Genomic DNA, 16944 nt, shown 5'->3' with positions numbered 1-16944 from the left:
GCAGCTCCCCCATGTTACAGGCCGTGTTTGAAAAATGCCAGTTAGGAGCTGATTGACGGGTACTTTATCACTCTCTATTTTATCGCTTTTTATAGCATAGTGCATCTGACCCGCAGTTCCTAACCCAGCACACGCTGCGTAAGGGGGCTGTGTTGGGTACAGGGAGGTTGGTGCCACTGAGTAAAGCAGTCTACTCCATTTGCAAATGGGGGGATAGCGATCACACCGATCATTCCCACCAACATCTCTTAAGCTGTAGTGTTCAAACTCCACAGCACAGAGCTGCTGCTGACAGCAGAGGCGTAGCTAGGGCGGAGCCGGCGGAGCACAAGCTCCGGGCGCAGACATGTCACCTGGCGCTGGAGCCGTGCACTCTGCCGCCAGCTCCTCCGCCCTACTCGCCTGCTCCACCGCCCAGACACTCCCAGCATCCACCGGCAACCCCCCACCCCACGGACTCCCCGCTGTGCTCGGCGTCGGAGTCCACCGCTATTTTTAATTAAAGTTCACCCACTGGACCGCTAGCCAATAGGCGCTTGCGGTCCAGTAGCCAATCAGAAGCAGCATTGGCTGCTGGACTGCGAGCGCCTATTGGCTAGCGGTCCAGGCAGCAGGAGACTTGAGCTCTGGGGTGTTTATTTAAATCTGAATGTTACTGAGACAAGGTCCGGGAAGGGTTTTTTTATGCAGAGAGGGACAGGGTAGGGGGTTGTTTTCCCAGAGGGGAGAGTTCAATTGGGGGGGGGGGGGGGGGGCTATTATGCAATGGAGGGGGAAGAGGATTTATATGACCAGAGGAGGGGTTGTTTGCCCAGAGGGGAGAGTTTAATTGGGGGGCTGTTATGCACTGGGAGGGGGATGGGTATTTATATGCCCAGAGGGGGAGGGGGTTATATGCCTAGAGTAGGGTATGTTTACCCAGAGGGGAGATTTCAATGGGGGGGGGGCAAACATGCCCTTGCTCCGGGCAACGTGGCACGTAGCTACACCACTGCAGGGGGGCAGATGTAACTAGTGCAGAGAGAATTAGATTTGGGTGGGGTTTTGCTTCAAGTGAGATCTATATTGCAGTGTAAAAATAAAGCAGTCAGTATTTTCCCTGCACAGAAACAAAATAACTCACTCAAATCGAATTCTCTCTGCACATTCTACATCTACCCCCCTGCAGTGCACGTGGTTTTGTCCATCTAAGAAGGAATTTGTCAGAAAGTGTGAACCAAAATAACCCCCAAAGGTTCCCCATCCTTGTACTAGAGGATATTGGGAACAATATCGCTCAGAGACTTCTGAGCGATATTTTTCACAATGACCTCTAGTGTTTACACTCAATGGGGTGTATTTAATGCTGTGGGCGAGCGGGGACAGCGAACGGAGCTTCCTGCTCTCTGTCACCACTCACCCTGTCAGTATTCAATGCAGCCCCCTCATACGCCAATTCCCCCTCGCTCCATTTTTTGAGCGAGGGGGAATTGGCGTATGCGGCTCCTGAAGCAGCGAGACTCGCGGCTAAATACAGCGAGTTTTCTGCATTAGCCATGGGTCTCGCTGTTTGGGGGAATTCTCTATGTCCTGTGATGGCGAGGTTTTTCCCAGAACATTGAATAGAGCGACCGGCCGGCGCAGGAGTTAAACAGCGAGGATCGCTGGTTTTCTGCAATCCTCGCTGTTTAACCCCCTCGCCGGCCGCATTGAATACCTGCCAATATCGTTATTGATGTGCACTTCCGTGTGTCGTTAGCAATGATTGATGTCACTTAACAATAACGGCAGCCGATTACCATTCAGTGTGTATGCACAATGGGCCTTATTCAGATCTGATCGCATTACAAATTTGTTCTCAAAATGGGCAAAACCATGTGCACTGCAGGTGGGGCAGATGTAACATGTGTAGAGAGCGTTACATTTGGGTGGGGTGTGTTTAAACTGAAATCTAAATTGCAGTGTAAAAATAATGCAGCCAGTATTTACCCTGCACAGAAATAAAATAACTCACACAAATCTAACTTTCTCTATACATGTTACATCTGCCCCACCTGCAGTGCACATTGTTTTGCCCATTTTGAGAACAAATTAGTGCTGCGATCAAATCTGAATAAGGGCTAATGTCGGCTGTATGTGTGGGGCTTATCAGTATTTCCCAACTCCCTTAACAGCAGAGCCGAATTTCCCATTAGGCACGTGAGGCACCGGCCTAGGGGCGGCACATGTTTGGGGGCGGCACTTGGATGCCTGTGATAGTACTGTCAGCCCAAAATGTACCAATAACTGCAAAATATCCACTGTACTGTACTATATTACATCTTAAATAGAGTGTAAATGGATAGGACATGCAAATACTGCCCCTATAAACTGTCCTACTTCGTAAACATTATTGTTGTGCCTAGGGGCGCCCTCATCCCTAAATCCGCCCCTGCTTAACAGTGTATGTTTTTTGGATCTCCTAGTTGGTGCATAGGTGTTTCCATTATTGGCTGACACTTTTTAAGAGATGCACAAGTGATGCTATAATTATTTTACTTGTGATAATGGGGAGATCTGGAAAACATGCAGCACTAGGGGTTCCTGAGGACTGGGGATGGAACACTCCTCTATATGGTAGGCTGCGAGATATACTGTAAGGCGTCTATACATTTATTTGGCTTGAACCTTAACATATACTTTAAGCTAGCTTAACTAAAAATAACTCACGCTGACACAATAAAGACACGGACACCGTAACAATTAGATTTAAAGGTCATAAGTATATTTATTAATGTGGTATGACCCTCTCGTAAAGGGCTGGCAATAAGGCGCCACGGATGACCAGCTCTAGTCACATCAAAAATGGCGGCGACTTAAACGCCCCAACTGACTGATTTTAACATGGGGACGACTGAGACGGCCCCATCCGACTAAGGCACAACCTAACGCTGGGAAGTCTCACCATCCCTTCTCTGGCCGGTGTGGACACTCCCTGATGAAGTACCCACAGCGCCCCCCCCCCGCAAAGGCAGGACACCCTGCTGTCTTTCCAAGGGGCAGTGCCTCCCAGCGCCCTCTCATGCCACAAGTGACCGCTGGACCGTGACGCCCTACAGCCCCAGTTCTGATAATGGTAAATGTACCAATGAATGGACCATAAATTGAGATGCCAATGGCAAGGGAGAGTGGGTGGGGCTGAAAGACTTCTGTAAGAGGAAGTATTTCCTGTAAGGACCTGCTTATATACCCCTCTCCCTAAGCTCACACTCCCAAGATCACCCAAAGGCTAACTGCAAAACTGAAACCAACTTTAGATGTCTAGCAGTCATTAACTCTTTCCTGCCAACCCAAAAAATGTAAGCCTATTAAGTACGCTCTGGCTTAGGCAGCCCTCGCTTAATCTACTGTGTGTGCTAAGCATTGGTCTGTATCATACCTCCCAACTTCTGTGTTGGGTAACCGCGCGAGCGCCCGAAAAGGGGGTGGGGTGTATGCAAATGAGGTTTGCGGCTTATGCTAATTAGCCGCAACCTCATTTTCATACGAGAATATTAATTTTCATACGAGAATAGACGCTGTTAGATTGTGGGGTCTCCCAACTGCCACGCCCCGCAGTGGGACAATGCCTGCCGCGGGTGGGACAGCGGGACAGGACCCGAAAATCGGGACTGTCCCGCTGTAATCGTGACAGTTGGGAGGGTAGCTGTATGTTAGACTCTACAATACTCCATTTTCTGTTGTCATGCCATGCATACTAAGTGACTCTGTTCTTTCCTAATATGGACAAGTTATGGAAACTTTGACAAAAGGATTACACTGAAAACAAGTCAAGTTGGCAGGTCGGAAAAGTGATTTTGTTGCCTTGACTTTGACAGATGCCCAATTATACCATCAGGATCTATCTGCAGCCAATCCCTGGCTGAGCCGCATTCCCCAGCGTTAGTGATGGATGCTGAATTAAAGAAATTGTGACCTCAACACAAACAGCAGGTGAAGCATGAAATAATGTTGTTTATTTTGCAGCTGGCTATACAAGGTAAACACAACAATGCAAGCTCATACATCACGTCTAGCTAAATATACCAAGCAATTTCTTTTGACATGGACGTGTAGACAGGAAGCCGGACAAGAGGCCCGGCCCAGAATGCACTGCGGGGCCATTCAGAACATAATACATGGTTTAGGTTCCACATTCGCATGCAATTACAAATACAATGAACTGGGGAGCTTTCAAGCGGCAGTTTATTGAACTTTGGCAGATTCTGTTCTCTAGTATCAACAGGTTTAAATGATGCTCAATCTCATTGCAAAAAAAAAAAAAACACCTTTGCTTCCGGCAAGATATGTTAAAATAACCTGTAAATATTATATTGTTTTACATCTTAAGTGTGGTGTTAGGGACACAGTTTGACATATTTTAGTTGGGACTGCATACCTCCCAACTTCTTTGCTGCTGGAATAGGGACAATCAAACGGCGAAGCCGCGCGCGCACGCCCAGAAAGGGGGCGTGGCTTATGCAAATTAGCAGCGCCCCCATTTTCGGCCGCGAATAGACGCTGTGCACATGCGCACAGCGTCTATTCAATCAGCTTGGGGGGCTCCCAACTGCCACCCCCCACAGCGGGACAATGCCGGCCGCGGGTGGGACAGGACCCGAAAATCGGGACTGTCCCGCTGAAATCGTGACACTTTAGAGGTATGGGACTGAAGTATTGGTGACTGAAGTAATAGGAATATCTGACAGGAAATGTGAGCTGTACACATGACAGGTAATTCTGGCCATACACCTGACAGGTGCTGGCCATACATCATAGTTGCCTACCCTTCTTCATTCTGCAGGAGACTCCCTGAAATAGCAGTAATCTCCCTCTCTCCCTCATTAGTCTAGCAATCTCCCTCATGTCACCTAGCCCACATTACACTGTTACATTTTGGGGGGAAAAAGGAATGAGAGACAGATACATTTACAGTGAATCATCAGCACCATTTCCTAGCACTTTAGCAAGTATAGTATCTCTTACTAACTGCTCTGGGGCTCATCTACATTTGGATATAAGTCATTTTAAAAGATTTCTCTCAGATGTAGCAGTACACACCCACGCTGATAGGTGCACAATCTCTCCATATACGTAACTCAGGGTTGCCGACCCTCCCGGAATTTGCGGGAGTCTCCCGAAAATCGGGTCCCCCCTCCCGGCCCCCGGAAGGGTGGGCAACCCTCCCGGAATCAGGGGGACCCCCACTGAGCCCCCCCGATCGCGGCATTTATATGCCGCAAACCGCGTGTCTCAGAGGAGGGGGCGGAGCTAAAAATGGCACAATCGTGTCATTTTAGCCTTGCCCCCTCCATAGAGATCAGTTATTTCGGCTATTTGCCGTAATGGGGGCGGGGCTTAATGATGGCACCGTTAAGCCCCGCCCCCAAACTCGTAATGAAAGCTTCCTCTCCGGGCTTCTCCCGGAGAGGATTTTTTGCAAGTCGGCAACCCTGACGTAACTAGACATTCCCTTTCCGTGGAGCATGACACGCCCCCTCGATGGGGAGCTGTGCAGAATTCTACTACCAACTATAATCTCCCTGAAACTAGTTTTCAAAAGTAGGCAAGTATGACGTGCATGTGACAGGTAATGAGGCATTTCCTCGATGCCCAAGTCTGCACGCTTGGGCATCATCCCAATCCATAAAAGATGTATGTATGAGGCCTATAATACAAATAAAAGTTTAGGGAGGCCAGTTGAGGTAAAACTTGTTAAAAATAAAAAAAAATGAAAATGAGAGAATAAAGCAGTACTAACTTTTGCCAGCAGAGGGTGCTGTTCTTTCTTTCTTCCTTGTTAGCACATACTGTTTTCTCATCCTCATAACTCACTATGTATTTATTTCCTGCACAGTGGTAAACGTAAAGAAAAGCAACTAACAGTGAGATTGTTTACTAGTTAAATACTTTCCTGACAGCTGCAGGTAGCTATTTTTGATATAACAAATTTGTAGGGGATCTACGCTAACATCCGCTGAGCCACATCGCCAACATTCGCCGCTTACTGCATTGTTATCGCATATGCACTAACATACAGTATGCGATTATTAACGCAAAGGACAACATTGCTGTAAGAACTGTCCTGCAAAACAGCAGCGCTGGACTTCTGGGCCCGAGAACCGGGAGTCCCTCTGTGCATGCACACAGCTCTGCGGAGAGAAGCCCATTGGCTTCTATAGGGTATCGCCATATTTTTCTGGCAGTAACCCCCACAGTGGTACCCCGGCACCAAAAATGCGTTAAGAAAACACAAAAACAGAGATTTTACTGCATTTTCACTTTGGTGCCTCCCGCACTTTGTCCTGTCTCACCAGACTTCCTCCAACCTCCAGTCTTTCAAGAGCTGTTTGAAAACTGACCCTGACCTACAGCGTACCCTGCTGCCTCTACATTACATTACTCTTCTACTGTACACGGTCTACCGTTCACTCCTGTACTTTTTCTTAAAGCGGCAATCATTTACACTACAAAACCAGGTTGATTTTCCCATGTAATTGATTGCTGCTTTAAAAAAATGGGTAAAATCTCCCAAAATCTCTCACATTCTGATTCTCACACCCTATTATATTTGGCCCTTAGTGTCTATACACCATACAGTGTGTGACACCCAGCATGGGGAGACGATACGAGAAGAGCAGCTTACCATCATTTAATTAAAATTTAGCATTTTTATCCGCATTGCTGATACATGGAAACACCACTCATAGTGTACCGGCGACACTGGGCTGCTACTTTAATGGGACAGTAATTGCTTTAATACACATGCAGTGGTAGAGAACGCACAACAGAACTTGATGCAAGCAAAAGACACGCCCCCTCGCAACTGAGCCCTCCTTCCACAAATTCAGATGCACTCAGAAATTTAGTTTTGACGCTCCCGTATTCGGTAAGGCACAGTTACCTGGGACCTGGCGCGTGAAGAGGGGCTGTTTGGCGCAATGTGTAACTGACACCTCACCAAATTCTAAAGTTGGGTACACATCGTCAATGCGTACCCAGCATGATATTGGTGGTGAAGGGGACCCGGTGGAGTGCCAGCAACGGCAAGTGCATACACCGTATGTGTGAAGGGGGGAGTGTTGGTGGAGTGGGGACCATTCCGCAGCATGGCTCTCGCTAGTGATATTCTCTGTTGTCCTGCAGACAATAGAGGGCATCGCTAACACGCATTGTAGTGCCCACACACTAGACAATTTGCACAAAAATATTGTTAAAGATATAAAGTTATCATACCTACTCTAGTGTGTCTCTATCATTACATCTACCACTCCTGCAGTGCAGCATGGTTGAGCCCAGTTGCTTGCTTCTTTGCTTTACGTACAAACACGAATCAGGCCCATTGTGCGGACAGGGCCCCGGCTGGGTGGTCAGCACCCAACCCGGCACAATTAGGAAATATGTTTTGAATAAGTTCAGAACTACATGCAGACCAGAGAAAGCTGCATCTATGGTGTTTGGGGTAATACAGTACTATCGGATGAAGCAAGCAGACAGAGATAACCTTTGGCTCGCCAGCTGTTGTTGAATTATAACCCCCATCATTATCATTCAGACAGATGAGAGTCACAGCCAAGAAATAGACTGTCACCTCTTCCTACGTTACAGTCATAACAACAAACGTACAATGGCAGCGTGTGTCTGCTTTAGCTATGTGCTGACATAATCTGGGCATCATTTATTCAAAGTGACCCCATTTCCTTTGTTTGGAAGTTGTAGCCCCCCCCCCCCCCCCCAGACCCAAATAGATGTTTTTTCAGATGCAGTAATGCCCATCGTCCTAGCATACAGTATAGGGCTTGGGATGCTTTCCATGCTTAGCGCACCCTGTAAAGGTTACTGGGCTATGAATAGAATGTACAAATTTCATCAACACTAAACTGTGACACCTGTAACTGTCCAGCAGCCAATGGCCAGTCCCGGGGCAGCCAGAACGGTGTATGCAACTATGGAAAATCCGCCACCTGCCAGCAAACATGGACAAATAAACCCTATCCTGCCTGGCCTGGTTGCTCTGCGCACACTTCCTCTCAGTTTCATCCGCTCCATGCTGTGACAACTGACTGTAATAATATTAATATTGCAAGAGACATCCTAGCAACCGTCGCCATTGTTACTGGATCTGCATTGCCGGGGTCAGAGTGATAAGTGGAGACAAGGTACATTAATGTTTGACGCTGCATCAGGGTTTATAATAAATAGGTCGAAGGGCCAGATGTATCAAGTTCAAAAATGTAACAAGCCTTTCAAAGTGATAAAATGGAGATAAGCAGCCAGCCAATCAGCTCCTACATGTTATTTTTCAAACCAAGCCTGTAACATGACAGGTAGGAGCTGATTGGCTGGCTGCTTATCTCCATTTTATCACTTTGTAAGGCTTGTTGCATCTGGCCCTAAATCACATATATACAGATGATACCATTTGTTTATGCAGTTACAATAAAATTCTGGTGACATTGCCCATAGCAACCAATCTTCGTCTCCTGATGCATACAATATTCAGTTTCTATTCATGTTCTGTGCCTATTCCAAAGCTTTACTAAATAAGCTCCAGCCACGGCATCCAAACACATAACCACGCCCACTCCTTGGTGAAACACCGCCTACATCAGAGTAAGCCCCACCCCTTCTCGAGGACAGGTGGACGCGTGATCTTCTGCATATCACTATGTGTGCAGGCCCGATAAGTGCTACACGCATGTCCTGACTTTCATATAGTCCCACGACTCATCATGTGAACCGTCCGTAAACAGCATATTCAATTGAATTTATTTTATATAACAGTATATATATATATATATATATATATATATACAGTATATATATATATATATTTTTTTTTTAAATGACATTGAGTATCATTTTATCCTGCTGTATACACATTGGTCGGTATGTGGCAGTGTTACATACACAGGTAATTCACGATCTGCTCAAAACCTTTTAAAACTAGCAGATTCCTTATGCAGCGCATTCAGTTGCTTCTTAGTACACTGATATAAGTATGCAAAAGACATCCTTCCTCTGTCGACAGACACAATTTACATTTTGGAGATGGTTAAAGGACCATGGAGACTAAAGTGCAAGTTGCCTGATATGTACATAGTTGCTAGTAATATTTCCAATTCTATATAGTAAAAATGTCATGAATAAGGAAACCTTTATCTGCAAAACCAGCTTTTCCAATATTAAACCATTGAGATGGCAATGAGAAGGCAATGCAATGCTTAAAAAAATGATAACATAGAGCTGGCCCCTCCCACTAGCCCAAGTCTAGAGATAAAAGTATAGCACCACCCATAAGGGGGAGGTGTGAGTGGAAAGAGATTTCCATTTGTGATTGGTCCTCCCAATAACCCCTCCCTCCTTCCTCTTTGCAGCCATTTAAAAACACATTTTTACATATACAGTTGCAGATATTAGAAGATGCCTCTTTATACTGGATCAATACATTTTTTGGTCCTTTAAGCAGTGCCCTTCACTCCAGCTGTTCCTAAACTATATCCTTCAAAAGCCTTACATGGCCAAGCAAGGAGATGATTGCCCGGTCCTAGAGTCAGTACCTTTGCTTTCACAACACAAACTAGTTTTCTTTGGCATTTTGCTACTTACGTCCCTCACTCTCTTTTTCGACGGAGCATTACAACAAAACTGTTTCCCATTTGTAACCTGAGGACCTGTGCACTTTCCCTGTAGCGGAAAGTCAAAAGCATTTATAGTGCATTGATAAATGTGCAGTGTCGAAAGCCTATGCGTAAAAAATACTGTGAGGTTTATATTTTTGTCAGTGCAAAGCCGGAATCCAGGACGAGCCCCCAATTTCTGGTCTCTCACACTCATTCAAAGATATTCCTGTTTTCAGATTCCGAATTAAAGGCACAAGAGGCCAATAGCTAGCATCCCTCATAGGCAAATCAAGTCTTCCGAACAGTTTCATGGGAATCCCAATAAATTGAGGCATCTGGTGGTGGGATTTGCACAAAATTGTACATAGATGCCCTCGGGAAGTATCCAGTTTCTAATAAACAAAAAGTTGCAGCATTTGTTACTTTTTTATAGCAATCATTTTCCCATCATTATTTGTAATGTTCCAAACCTCACGGAGACAGCAATATTATATCATTTTTCCATAACTTTTTTTTCTGATTTCATTCAGTCTTTGTTTGCAAAAATATTACTACTGGATTATGGATTATTAAAAAAAAAAAAAAAAAAAAAAAAAAGGAAATGGAAATTGATTTAGAAGATTCATAAAATTTACAACTTTTTATGACCAAAATTATTTAAAATAGTCCACATTCTTTATAAGCATATTACTCAATTTATTGGGTAATTATTTTGTTTTCAGTGGATCCCCGGTCTTCTACATAGCAAGCTAAATCTGAACTGATTTGTTTCAATTTCAAAAATGTTTAAATTTTGACATTTACTTTTAAATATTTTGGCAGTATTGGGCATGGTAAGATAGTTGGGCCCAGCAGGTTGAACAGATGTTTCCCAGACATACGTATTCATGGAGTGTAAGTGAAAGGTGAGCTTGAAGGTAGACTATCTCTCTTCAACCTCATGCTTCCATACCAGCCTCTGGGTGAGAACGGATAACTTCGGAACCCTGGAGATTTTGCCCCAGAATCTTCAGACTCTAGAGAAATGTCAGAACCTGTTGGAGACCTCCTTCCCCGAGGTGTTGCTGGCAGAGAGGACCCGTTGCGAATAGTGGGGCTCCATGGCGTGTTGATATGAATGGGGGACTGAGGACTTGTAACTCCCCATGGCGAGGTGCTCTTGCGCTTTGCTGCGTTGATGATGTTACGGGCAATTAGAGCTTTCATCTGTTTCCCGGCTTTCGATTCACTTTCCATTCTGAAAGGTGATGGGGATTGGGATCTCTCACTCCAAGCAGGAGACATGGAGCGTGGTGGTGGAGGACTTTGTATAACTGGACCTTCGTCATAACCAGGCGAGGACACAGAGGAGCTTCTCCATCCATCCAGTGATACTTGATGTTGCAGGGATCTGTAGTTTGAGGTTCCTGGCACAAATTCCCTATGTTTCTGTTGATAGAAAAAAAAAATGATTTATTTACAGGAACACTATGGTTATATTAAACAACTATAGTGTATTACAAAATATAAGAATCTGTTATTTACAGACATTTTTCAAATTTGTACAAAAAAAATTAACATCCTATTGTGCAAGTAAATGAAATGACAAGAAGGCATATTTGTGGGCAAACAGGGGTCTCCTTTATTTATAATTAGGTACATGGTTAGATTGAAATTATGGTGATGATGAAAGGACGTGCCCACTGAGCAATATTCTTACTACCGCAACTTCTGCCAACTGCTGGCCTATCACCACAACTCAAGCTATCCAACTCCCATCCCAAAAGCCCCACTAGAACCAGTGATGCCGCTGATAGAATCATCAGGTAGAATCAGCTTAACCCATATATTGGCATGGAGAGCACCTCAAGAGCTAAAGGCAGATAGCTACTGCTACCCTTCTTTCCCGCCACAAAAAGTGGACAAAAACTAGCCAAAAAAACCAAGGGCACCAAAATCCTTGGGAACACACTCATAACCCCAAAAATAGCTTCTTGAACCCACCCCTCTTACAGGGGGGTCCTATTAAGCGCACCTGTGCAGGAGTTTAACCCTGACACCACCAGAGCAGTCCGATCCAGTCTAGGGGTATAATTAACAACAGCCATAAAAAAACGCATTCTGTCTGCTAGCAACCAATCAGACTACCATTGTTAAACCTGTAATACAAAGATGAAAGCTATTTGCTGATTGGCTGCTAGAAATGTAGTATTGCACAAATAAGCCGCAGTGGGACAGTGCAGATCTTTAGAAGCCGAAAATAATTGCTGATGTTTTTCAATTGTTATATCAGTGCAAATTACAGGTAGCGAATTGAATTTAGTTTTAAGCAGCAGGAACGCGGGTACGCCCTCACATGCTGTGATTTAATAATGATGCTCTCCGCTGCTGAATGACCCTTTGGAATGATTAGAATTTCTTCTTACACCCTCTTTTCAATTGTCTGACCGATACAGGGAGTGCTGTGTAATGGACTTAATATTGCTAAAGTAATATGTCATCTACATCACCACCCTAACAATTAGACTCCAGCATACTGTTGTATTATTCCGTGACATGATAGTCCACAGTCATACATCACTGAATTACAGTCCCATCAATGTAGTAAGACAGATGTAACAATAATGGTGATTCAGGGCAGGACCAATGACCTAATCAGTTTATTTGTACAAGGAATATAATGTTTCACTGTGATATTCACATGCACAGAAATATAACATACATAGAAGTAGTGGTGGGTTTTACCTTTGGGCTGCATAACTGCTCCCATGGGAAGCCACCAACTGCTATATCATTAGCCCAATGCAGTCTGTAGGAGCCAGGCTATTGTCTACCCGTGCTGGACTTAAGTCCCACCCCCAGACCTAAACTCCACCTTCCACTGCTGCGGGACTTAAGACCATGCCAGGGCGGGTGTGAGGCTTCTTCTTATTGCCTTTCTGCAATGTTGCACCCTCTCTCCACCTACTTCCGTACAGTGAATGGCTGTCAGCACTCTGATTGGTAGACAGCTCCAACCATCCTCCAATCATTGTTTCGGGAGAATTAAAAAATAAATAAATAAATGGGTGGCTGCTGATTGGTGGAGAGAACTCTTTCAGCCAATCAGCTGCCACCCATTCTTTTTGTATGTTTTTATTTTAATCTCCTGCCCGTCACTTGCCACCCGCTGCACCTGCAATGTATTGCATCTGATGCTGTGCATCCCCGGCGGGGACTTATCTTATGTGCAGCCTTCCCGACCTCTGACTCCGATCCGATGCGCACAGGACCGTGCATCGGATTGGACCTGATGCCATACACTTGTGATTTGGCCCGATCCACCGGAATTGGGTAAAATGGGGCCCTAATCGCATAGTGTATGGGGGCCTTTAGTCTAGAGCAGACAGTGTAAGACTGTGTGTGCCTAGGTGCCAAGAGCAAATACTTTTCAGGGTTGTCTTTTAATTAAAAAAATAAAACCTGATACCTACGTAATAACATCCCCAGTTCTAAAATCACTTCTTGTAATCCTAAAATGTTCCCCTATTTATCTTGAGTGTATGCAGTGCCCAGTGACAAGGTCATAGCGTGGGTGGAGCAGCTGGGGCTTTTGCTATGGGAACCAGATACCCTGTTAGTTGTTGCCACGGTGACAGTCAGTTTCCTGCTAATCTCCCTAGTAGCCCTACAGCTTTGTACACACCGTGTGATTTGGGCTACGATATTAACTATATAGTCAAAATTGATAGCAAGTTAGTGCAAAGCGCACCCTGTTTTGCCGCACCTGATCCCGTGGCCCCGCGGCAGCAAACATATGAATAGACAGTGCAGCACAGTCTATTTGTACCATCTCGGAACAATGCAGCATCCCCCCCCCCCCCCCCCACACCGTCCCTCCCTTCCTGACGGAGGATGCCAGCACCCTGCCGGTCGCCGATGTCAAATTGACAGCCGTCAAATCGGAGCTCCATGCTGATTGATGTCTGCATGTCATGCCTTCCTCTTCAGCAGGGGACATAAAGGAACTCGGGGGTCATTTATCACACTGTCTACAGAGGACTAGTGGAGGTGTTGCCTATAGCAACCAATTCCCACTATAATTGTAACTAGATACATGACAGCCACAATCTGATTGGATGATATTAGCAACCAATAAACTCCTGGAATTTTTCAAGCACATCCTGTAAAACTGCAGATAAGAGCTGATTGGCTGGAACTTTATCTCCAGGTCAGTTTTTTATCTCTCCAGGGCTTATTACATAGATCCCAATATCTTTCTCCGCTTTGATATATCTCCCCCTGTAATGAAAGTGGTAGGGGCTGGTTGTGATGGAGCAATAAAGAGTGTTGATAAGTATAAGGTTCGGAAAGTAATGAATAATGGATGGTAGATATTGAAGAGGGGTGGCAATGACCAAATTATCTATCTATCTATCTATATTATGAATAACAGGGGTGGGGTTATTATAAAAGGGTGATAAATGAAAGGTTTGGATGTTATGGTCAATGATGGGGAAAGTGGGGTGGAGATCGGTAGCGGTGTGGGGGTAAATGAGTTATAGCGGCCTGATCCTTACATACCATCCACACCCCCCTTTGGAGCCAAGCATGTCTTAACACCAAAGACAAGGATAAGGGGGTATATATAGTGGTAGATGCTCAATTAGCTTAGTAATAGGCAGGTGCATGCAAGGGAGGGGGTAATACAGAGTAATTCAAAAATACGTTGTTTCCCCCAGCTCACTGAATATAATTCAGAGCTATAGCACTAGGGACCCCCATTATACAGAGAAGCCTTGATGGTGGCTTGGGGGCTTACCATACACCTGCGCAGGTATATGTAACCAATATCTCTGAATTCTATTATCATGTAGTGCTCAAGACTGGTTACTAATACCACTCAGTGAGCTTGGGGGAAACAATGTATTTTTTACTTACTAGTATAAGGGGGTGTATGTTCTGACTCTGGGTGCACCACTTTGCTGCTGAACTGCCTACACAGATTATTGAGACCTGTCCCCATATGTATTATGCCAATGAGTGACTACATAGTAATGCCCAGATGTGCCCAAACCTACTAGGTCTGATGCAAATGGGGTGCAATTTACAAATATTGAATGCAAAATAGCATATTTCCTTACAGAGGCCTTTACTGTACCAAGGCTTTGTTAGAAGGCAAGTTCCATGCCTCATGTCAAGGCCGGTGTGTGGCAGGATGGCACAGGTGCATGCCACCCCTTTCCTGCTCCTTTGCAGATGATCTCACAAAAGTCCACCTCCATCTGACTCAGGACACTGCAACCAGAAGCCACATTGCAGTCCTCAGCGAGTACTGTGCAAACCAAGATCAGCTACAGTAATACTGGATATATCGCAGCTATTGCTACTTGGATATCTCTTCAGGAAAGGGGTTGTAATGGAGACGGGGGGTCAAGGGGGACAAGTGTGATGGGCCCCAGTGATCTGAAGGGCCCCAGAGCTGCCATGCCCCGGCACAGCCGCCGCCTGTACTAGCTGGCCTGTCAGTGATCCTCGGGGCTCGGCTATCTATCGTGCACCATCTGTGTGTGGCTGGGTCTGACTGACTCACTGTGTGCCACTGCCGTCTACTGCATGTGTGCCCTGCCGCTCAGTGCTCAGAGACATCTACTCTGTGAGTGCCCAAGGCCTAGGACTGCAGGTGCACAGCCGTACCCACCGCTGGCGCTGTGGCCTCTGTCTCCTGTACTTTTACTGCCCATGCGTGGGTAATCTGTTCCGCACTCTGCTAATGACCTGCCCTGCCTGCTTGTAGCGATCTTTTGTGAAAATGACAGGCCAGCAGCAGCCGTGAGCCAGCAGGAAGCAGCAGCCGTGAGCCAGCAGAAAGCAGCAGCCGGGAGCCAGCAGGAAGCAGCAGCCAGGAGCCAGGCCAGCAGGACTGAGAACAAGAGAAGTCCGCACCTGAAAGCAGGATCTGGAGCAGCAAAAGGTTAAATGAGGCTCATGCAGAAGATGGTTGTGTAGATTTGGGATTAGGTGGGGGGCCCCAGAAATATCATTGTACAGGGCCCCAATATTTCTGTTGCCAGCCCTGGATGGAGAATATGAATAATTACTAAAGAAGTTAGTAGACGGCATTGCCAAATGTCATCTCAGTGAAAAGAGACGTGTAACAGACTTCAAAGGCAATGGAAAATCTTGGCCGGACTGCGATATTTATGACAATTAGCTGAAAGATTTGGCAGCTGCCTGGTGTACCTGGCTGCAGAGGGCCCCACAGAACAGAATGGAAACCAATCAAGGATAGATACTGACGTCCAATCCTCTCTATAGCCACGTACACTCCACTGCTGCTGGAAATATCCTGGCCAGCCTCAATGACTATCGCCTGGTGGCCAGAGACTTTTTCCCCTTATTTAAAATATGGCAGCGTACAGCGAGCAACTTTTGAGACAGCAAAAAAAACAAAAAAGTAGGGGTGAATTCAATTGTAGATGTTTGGGAGAAGCCATCAGAGTGATAGCAATGGTGGAACCTTGCGGGCACCGCCTTCACCGCCTAGGAAAATAAATGGGAAAATCCTAACCACATAATTTTTAAACAGGTGAAACCAGATATGATGTACTGTTCTTATAAAATATCGCTGCAAATTGGCTCATTTTGTCAATTTCAATATGAAGGAAAAAGTTTCTTGCTATATAAAGCATTATCGCCTACTCTTCCTCCTCACTTTGGGGGTTATTCTAGTCCATTCTTTCTGACAAAATCCTTCTTAGATGGACAAAACCATGTGCACTGCGGGTGGGGCAGATGTAACTTGTGCAGAGAGAATTAGATTTGGGTGGGGTTTTTCTTCAAAGTGAGATCTATATTGAAGTGTAAAATCATGCAGTCAGTATTTTCCCTGCACAGAAACAAAATAACTCACCCAAATCTAATTCTCTCTGCACATGTTACATCTGCCCCCCTGCAGTGCACATGGTTTTGTCCATCTAAGAAGGATTTTGTCAGAAAGAATGAACTAGAATAAACCCCTTTATCTTGGAGATCAATGGGCAAGTGTCTAGGGTGCAATCATATGACATACATCACCAGCCCCACTGCCCAGCACTGCATGGGGCCCAGCTAACTGCTACCTCCTGCAATAGTGGTGAGGCCTCATGATGCAAATGAGGCCATTAAGGCCACACCCACTGTGATGGAAACAGAAACAAGTTTAAGGAGGCTCTTGTACATTCCAGGTTGCTCTGAGCAACCTTACATAAGTCCGGTGATGTCATCTGCCCGCCCCCGCGTCATCTGTCTGTTACCGTGAGAATGCCCAGCGTTCTCATGGGAACGCCCATTAAACGCTGGGCATTCCCATATGCTAATGAGCCAG

General features: G+C 45.6%; 1 protein-coding gene across 7 annotated transcripts in view; it reads right to left on the bottom strand.

Moving 5' to 3' along the window:
• Window positions 1-7733: 7733 nt before the first annotated feature.
• Window positions 7734-16944, bottom strand: part of SYNPO (synaptopodin) — a 125444-nt gene continuing 116233 nt past the window's right edge. For all 7 annotated transcript variants that reach the window (XM_083181554.1, XM_083181551.1, XM_083181555.1 and 4 more), the window contains one exon: window positions 7734-11048. In XM_083181554.1, the coding sequence (XP_083037680.1) occupies window positions 10506-11048 (543 nt within the window). In that variant the 3' untranslated portion in view covers window positions 7734-10505. The remainder of the gene's footprint in view (window positions 11049-16944) is intronic.

Source organism: Crinia signifera, chromosome 4 (genome assembly GCF_055691185.1).
Source record: "Crinia signifera chromosome 4, ASM5569118v1, whole genome shotgun sequence".
Taxonomy (NCBI): domain Eukaryota; kingdom Metazoa; phylum Chordata; class Amphibia; order Anura; family Myobatrachidae; genus Crinia; species Crinia signifera.
This window is presented reverse-complemented; position numbering and strand designations above follow the sequence as displayed.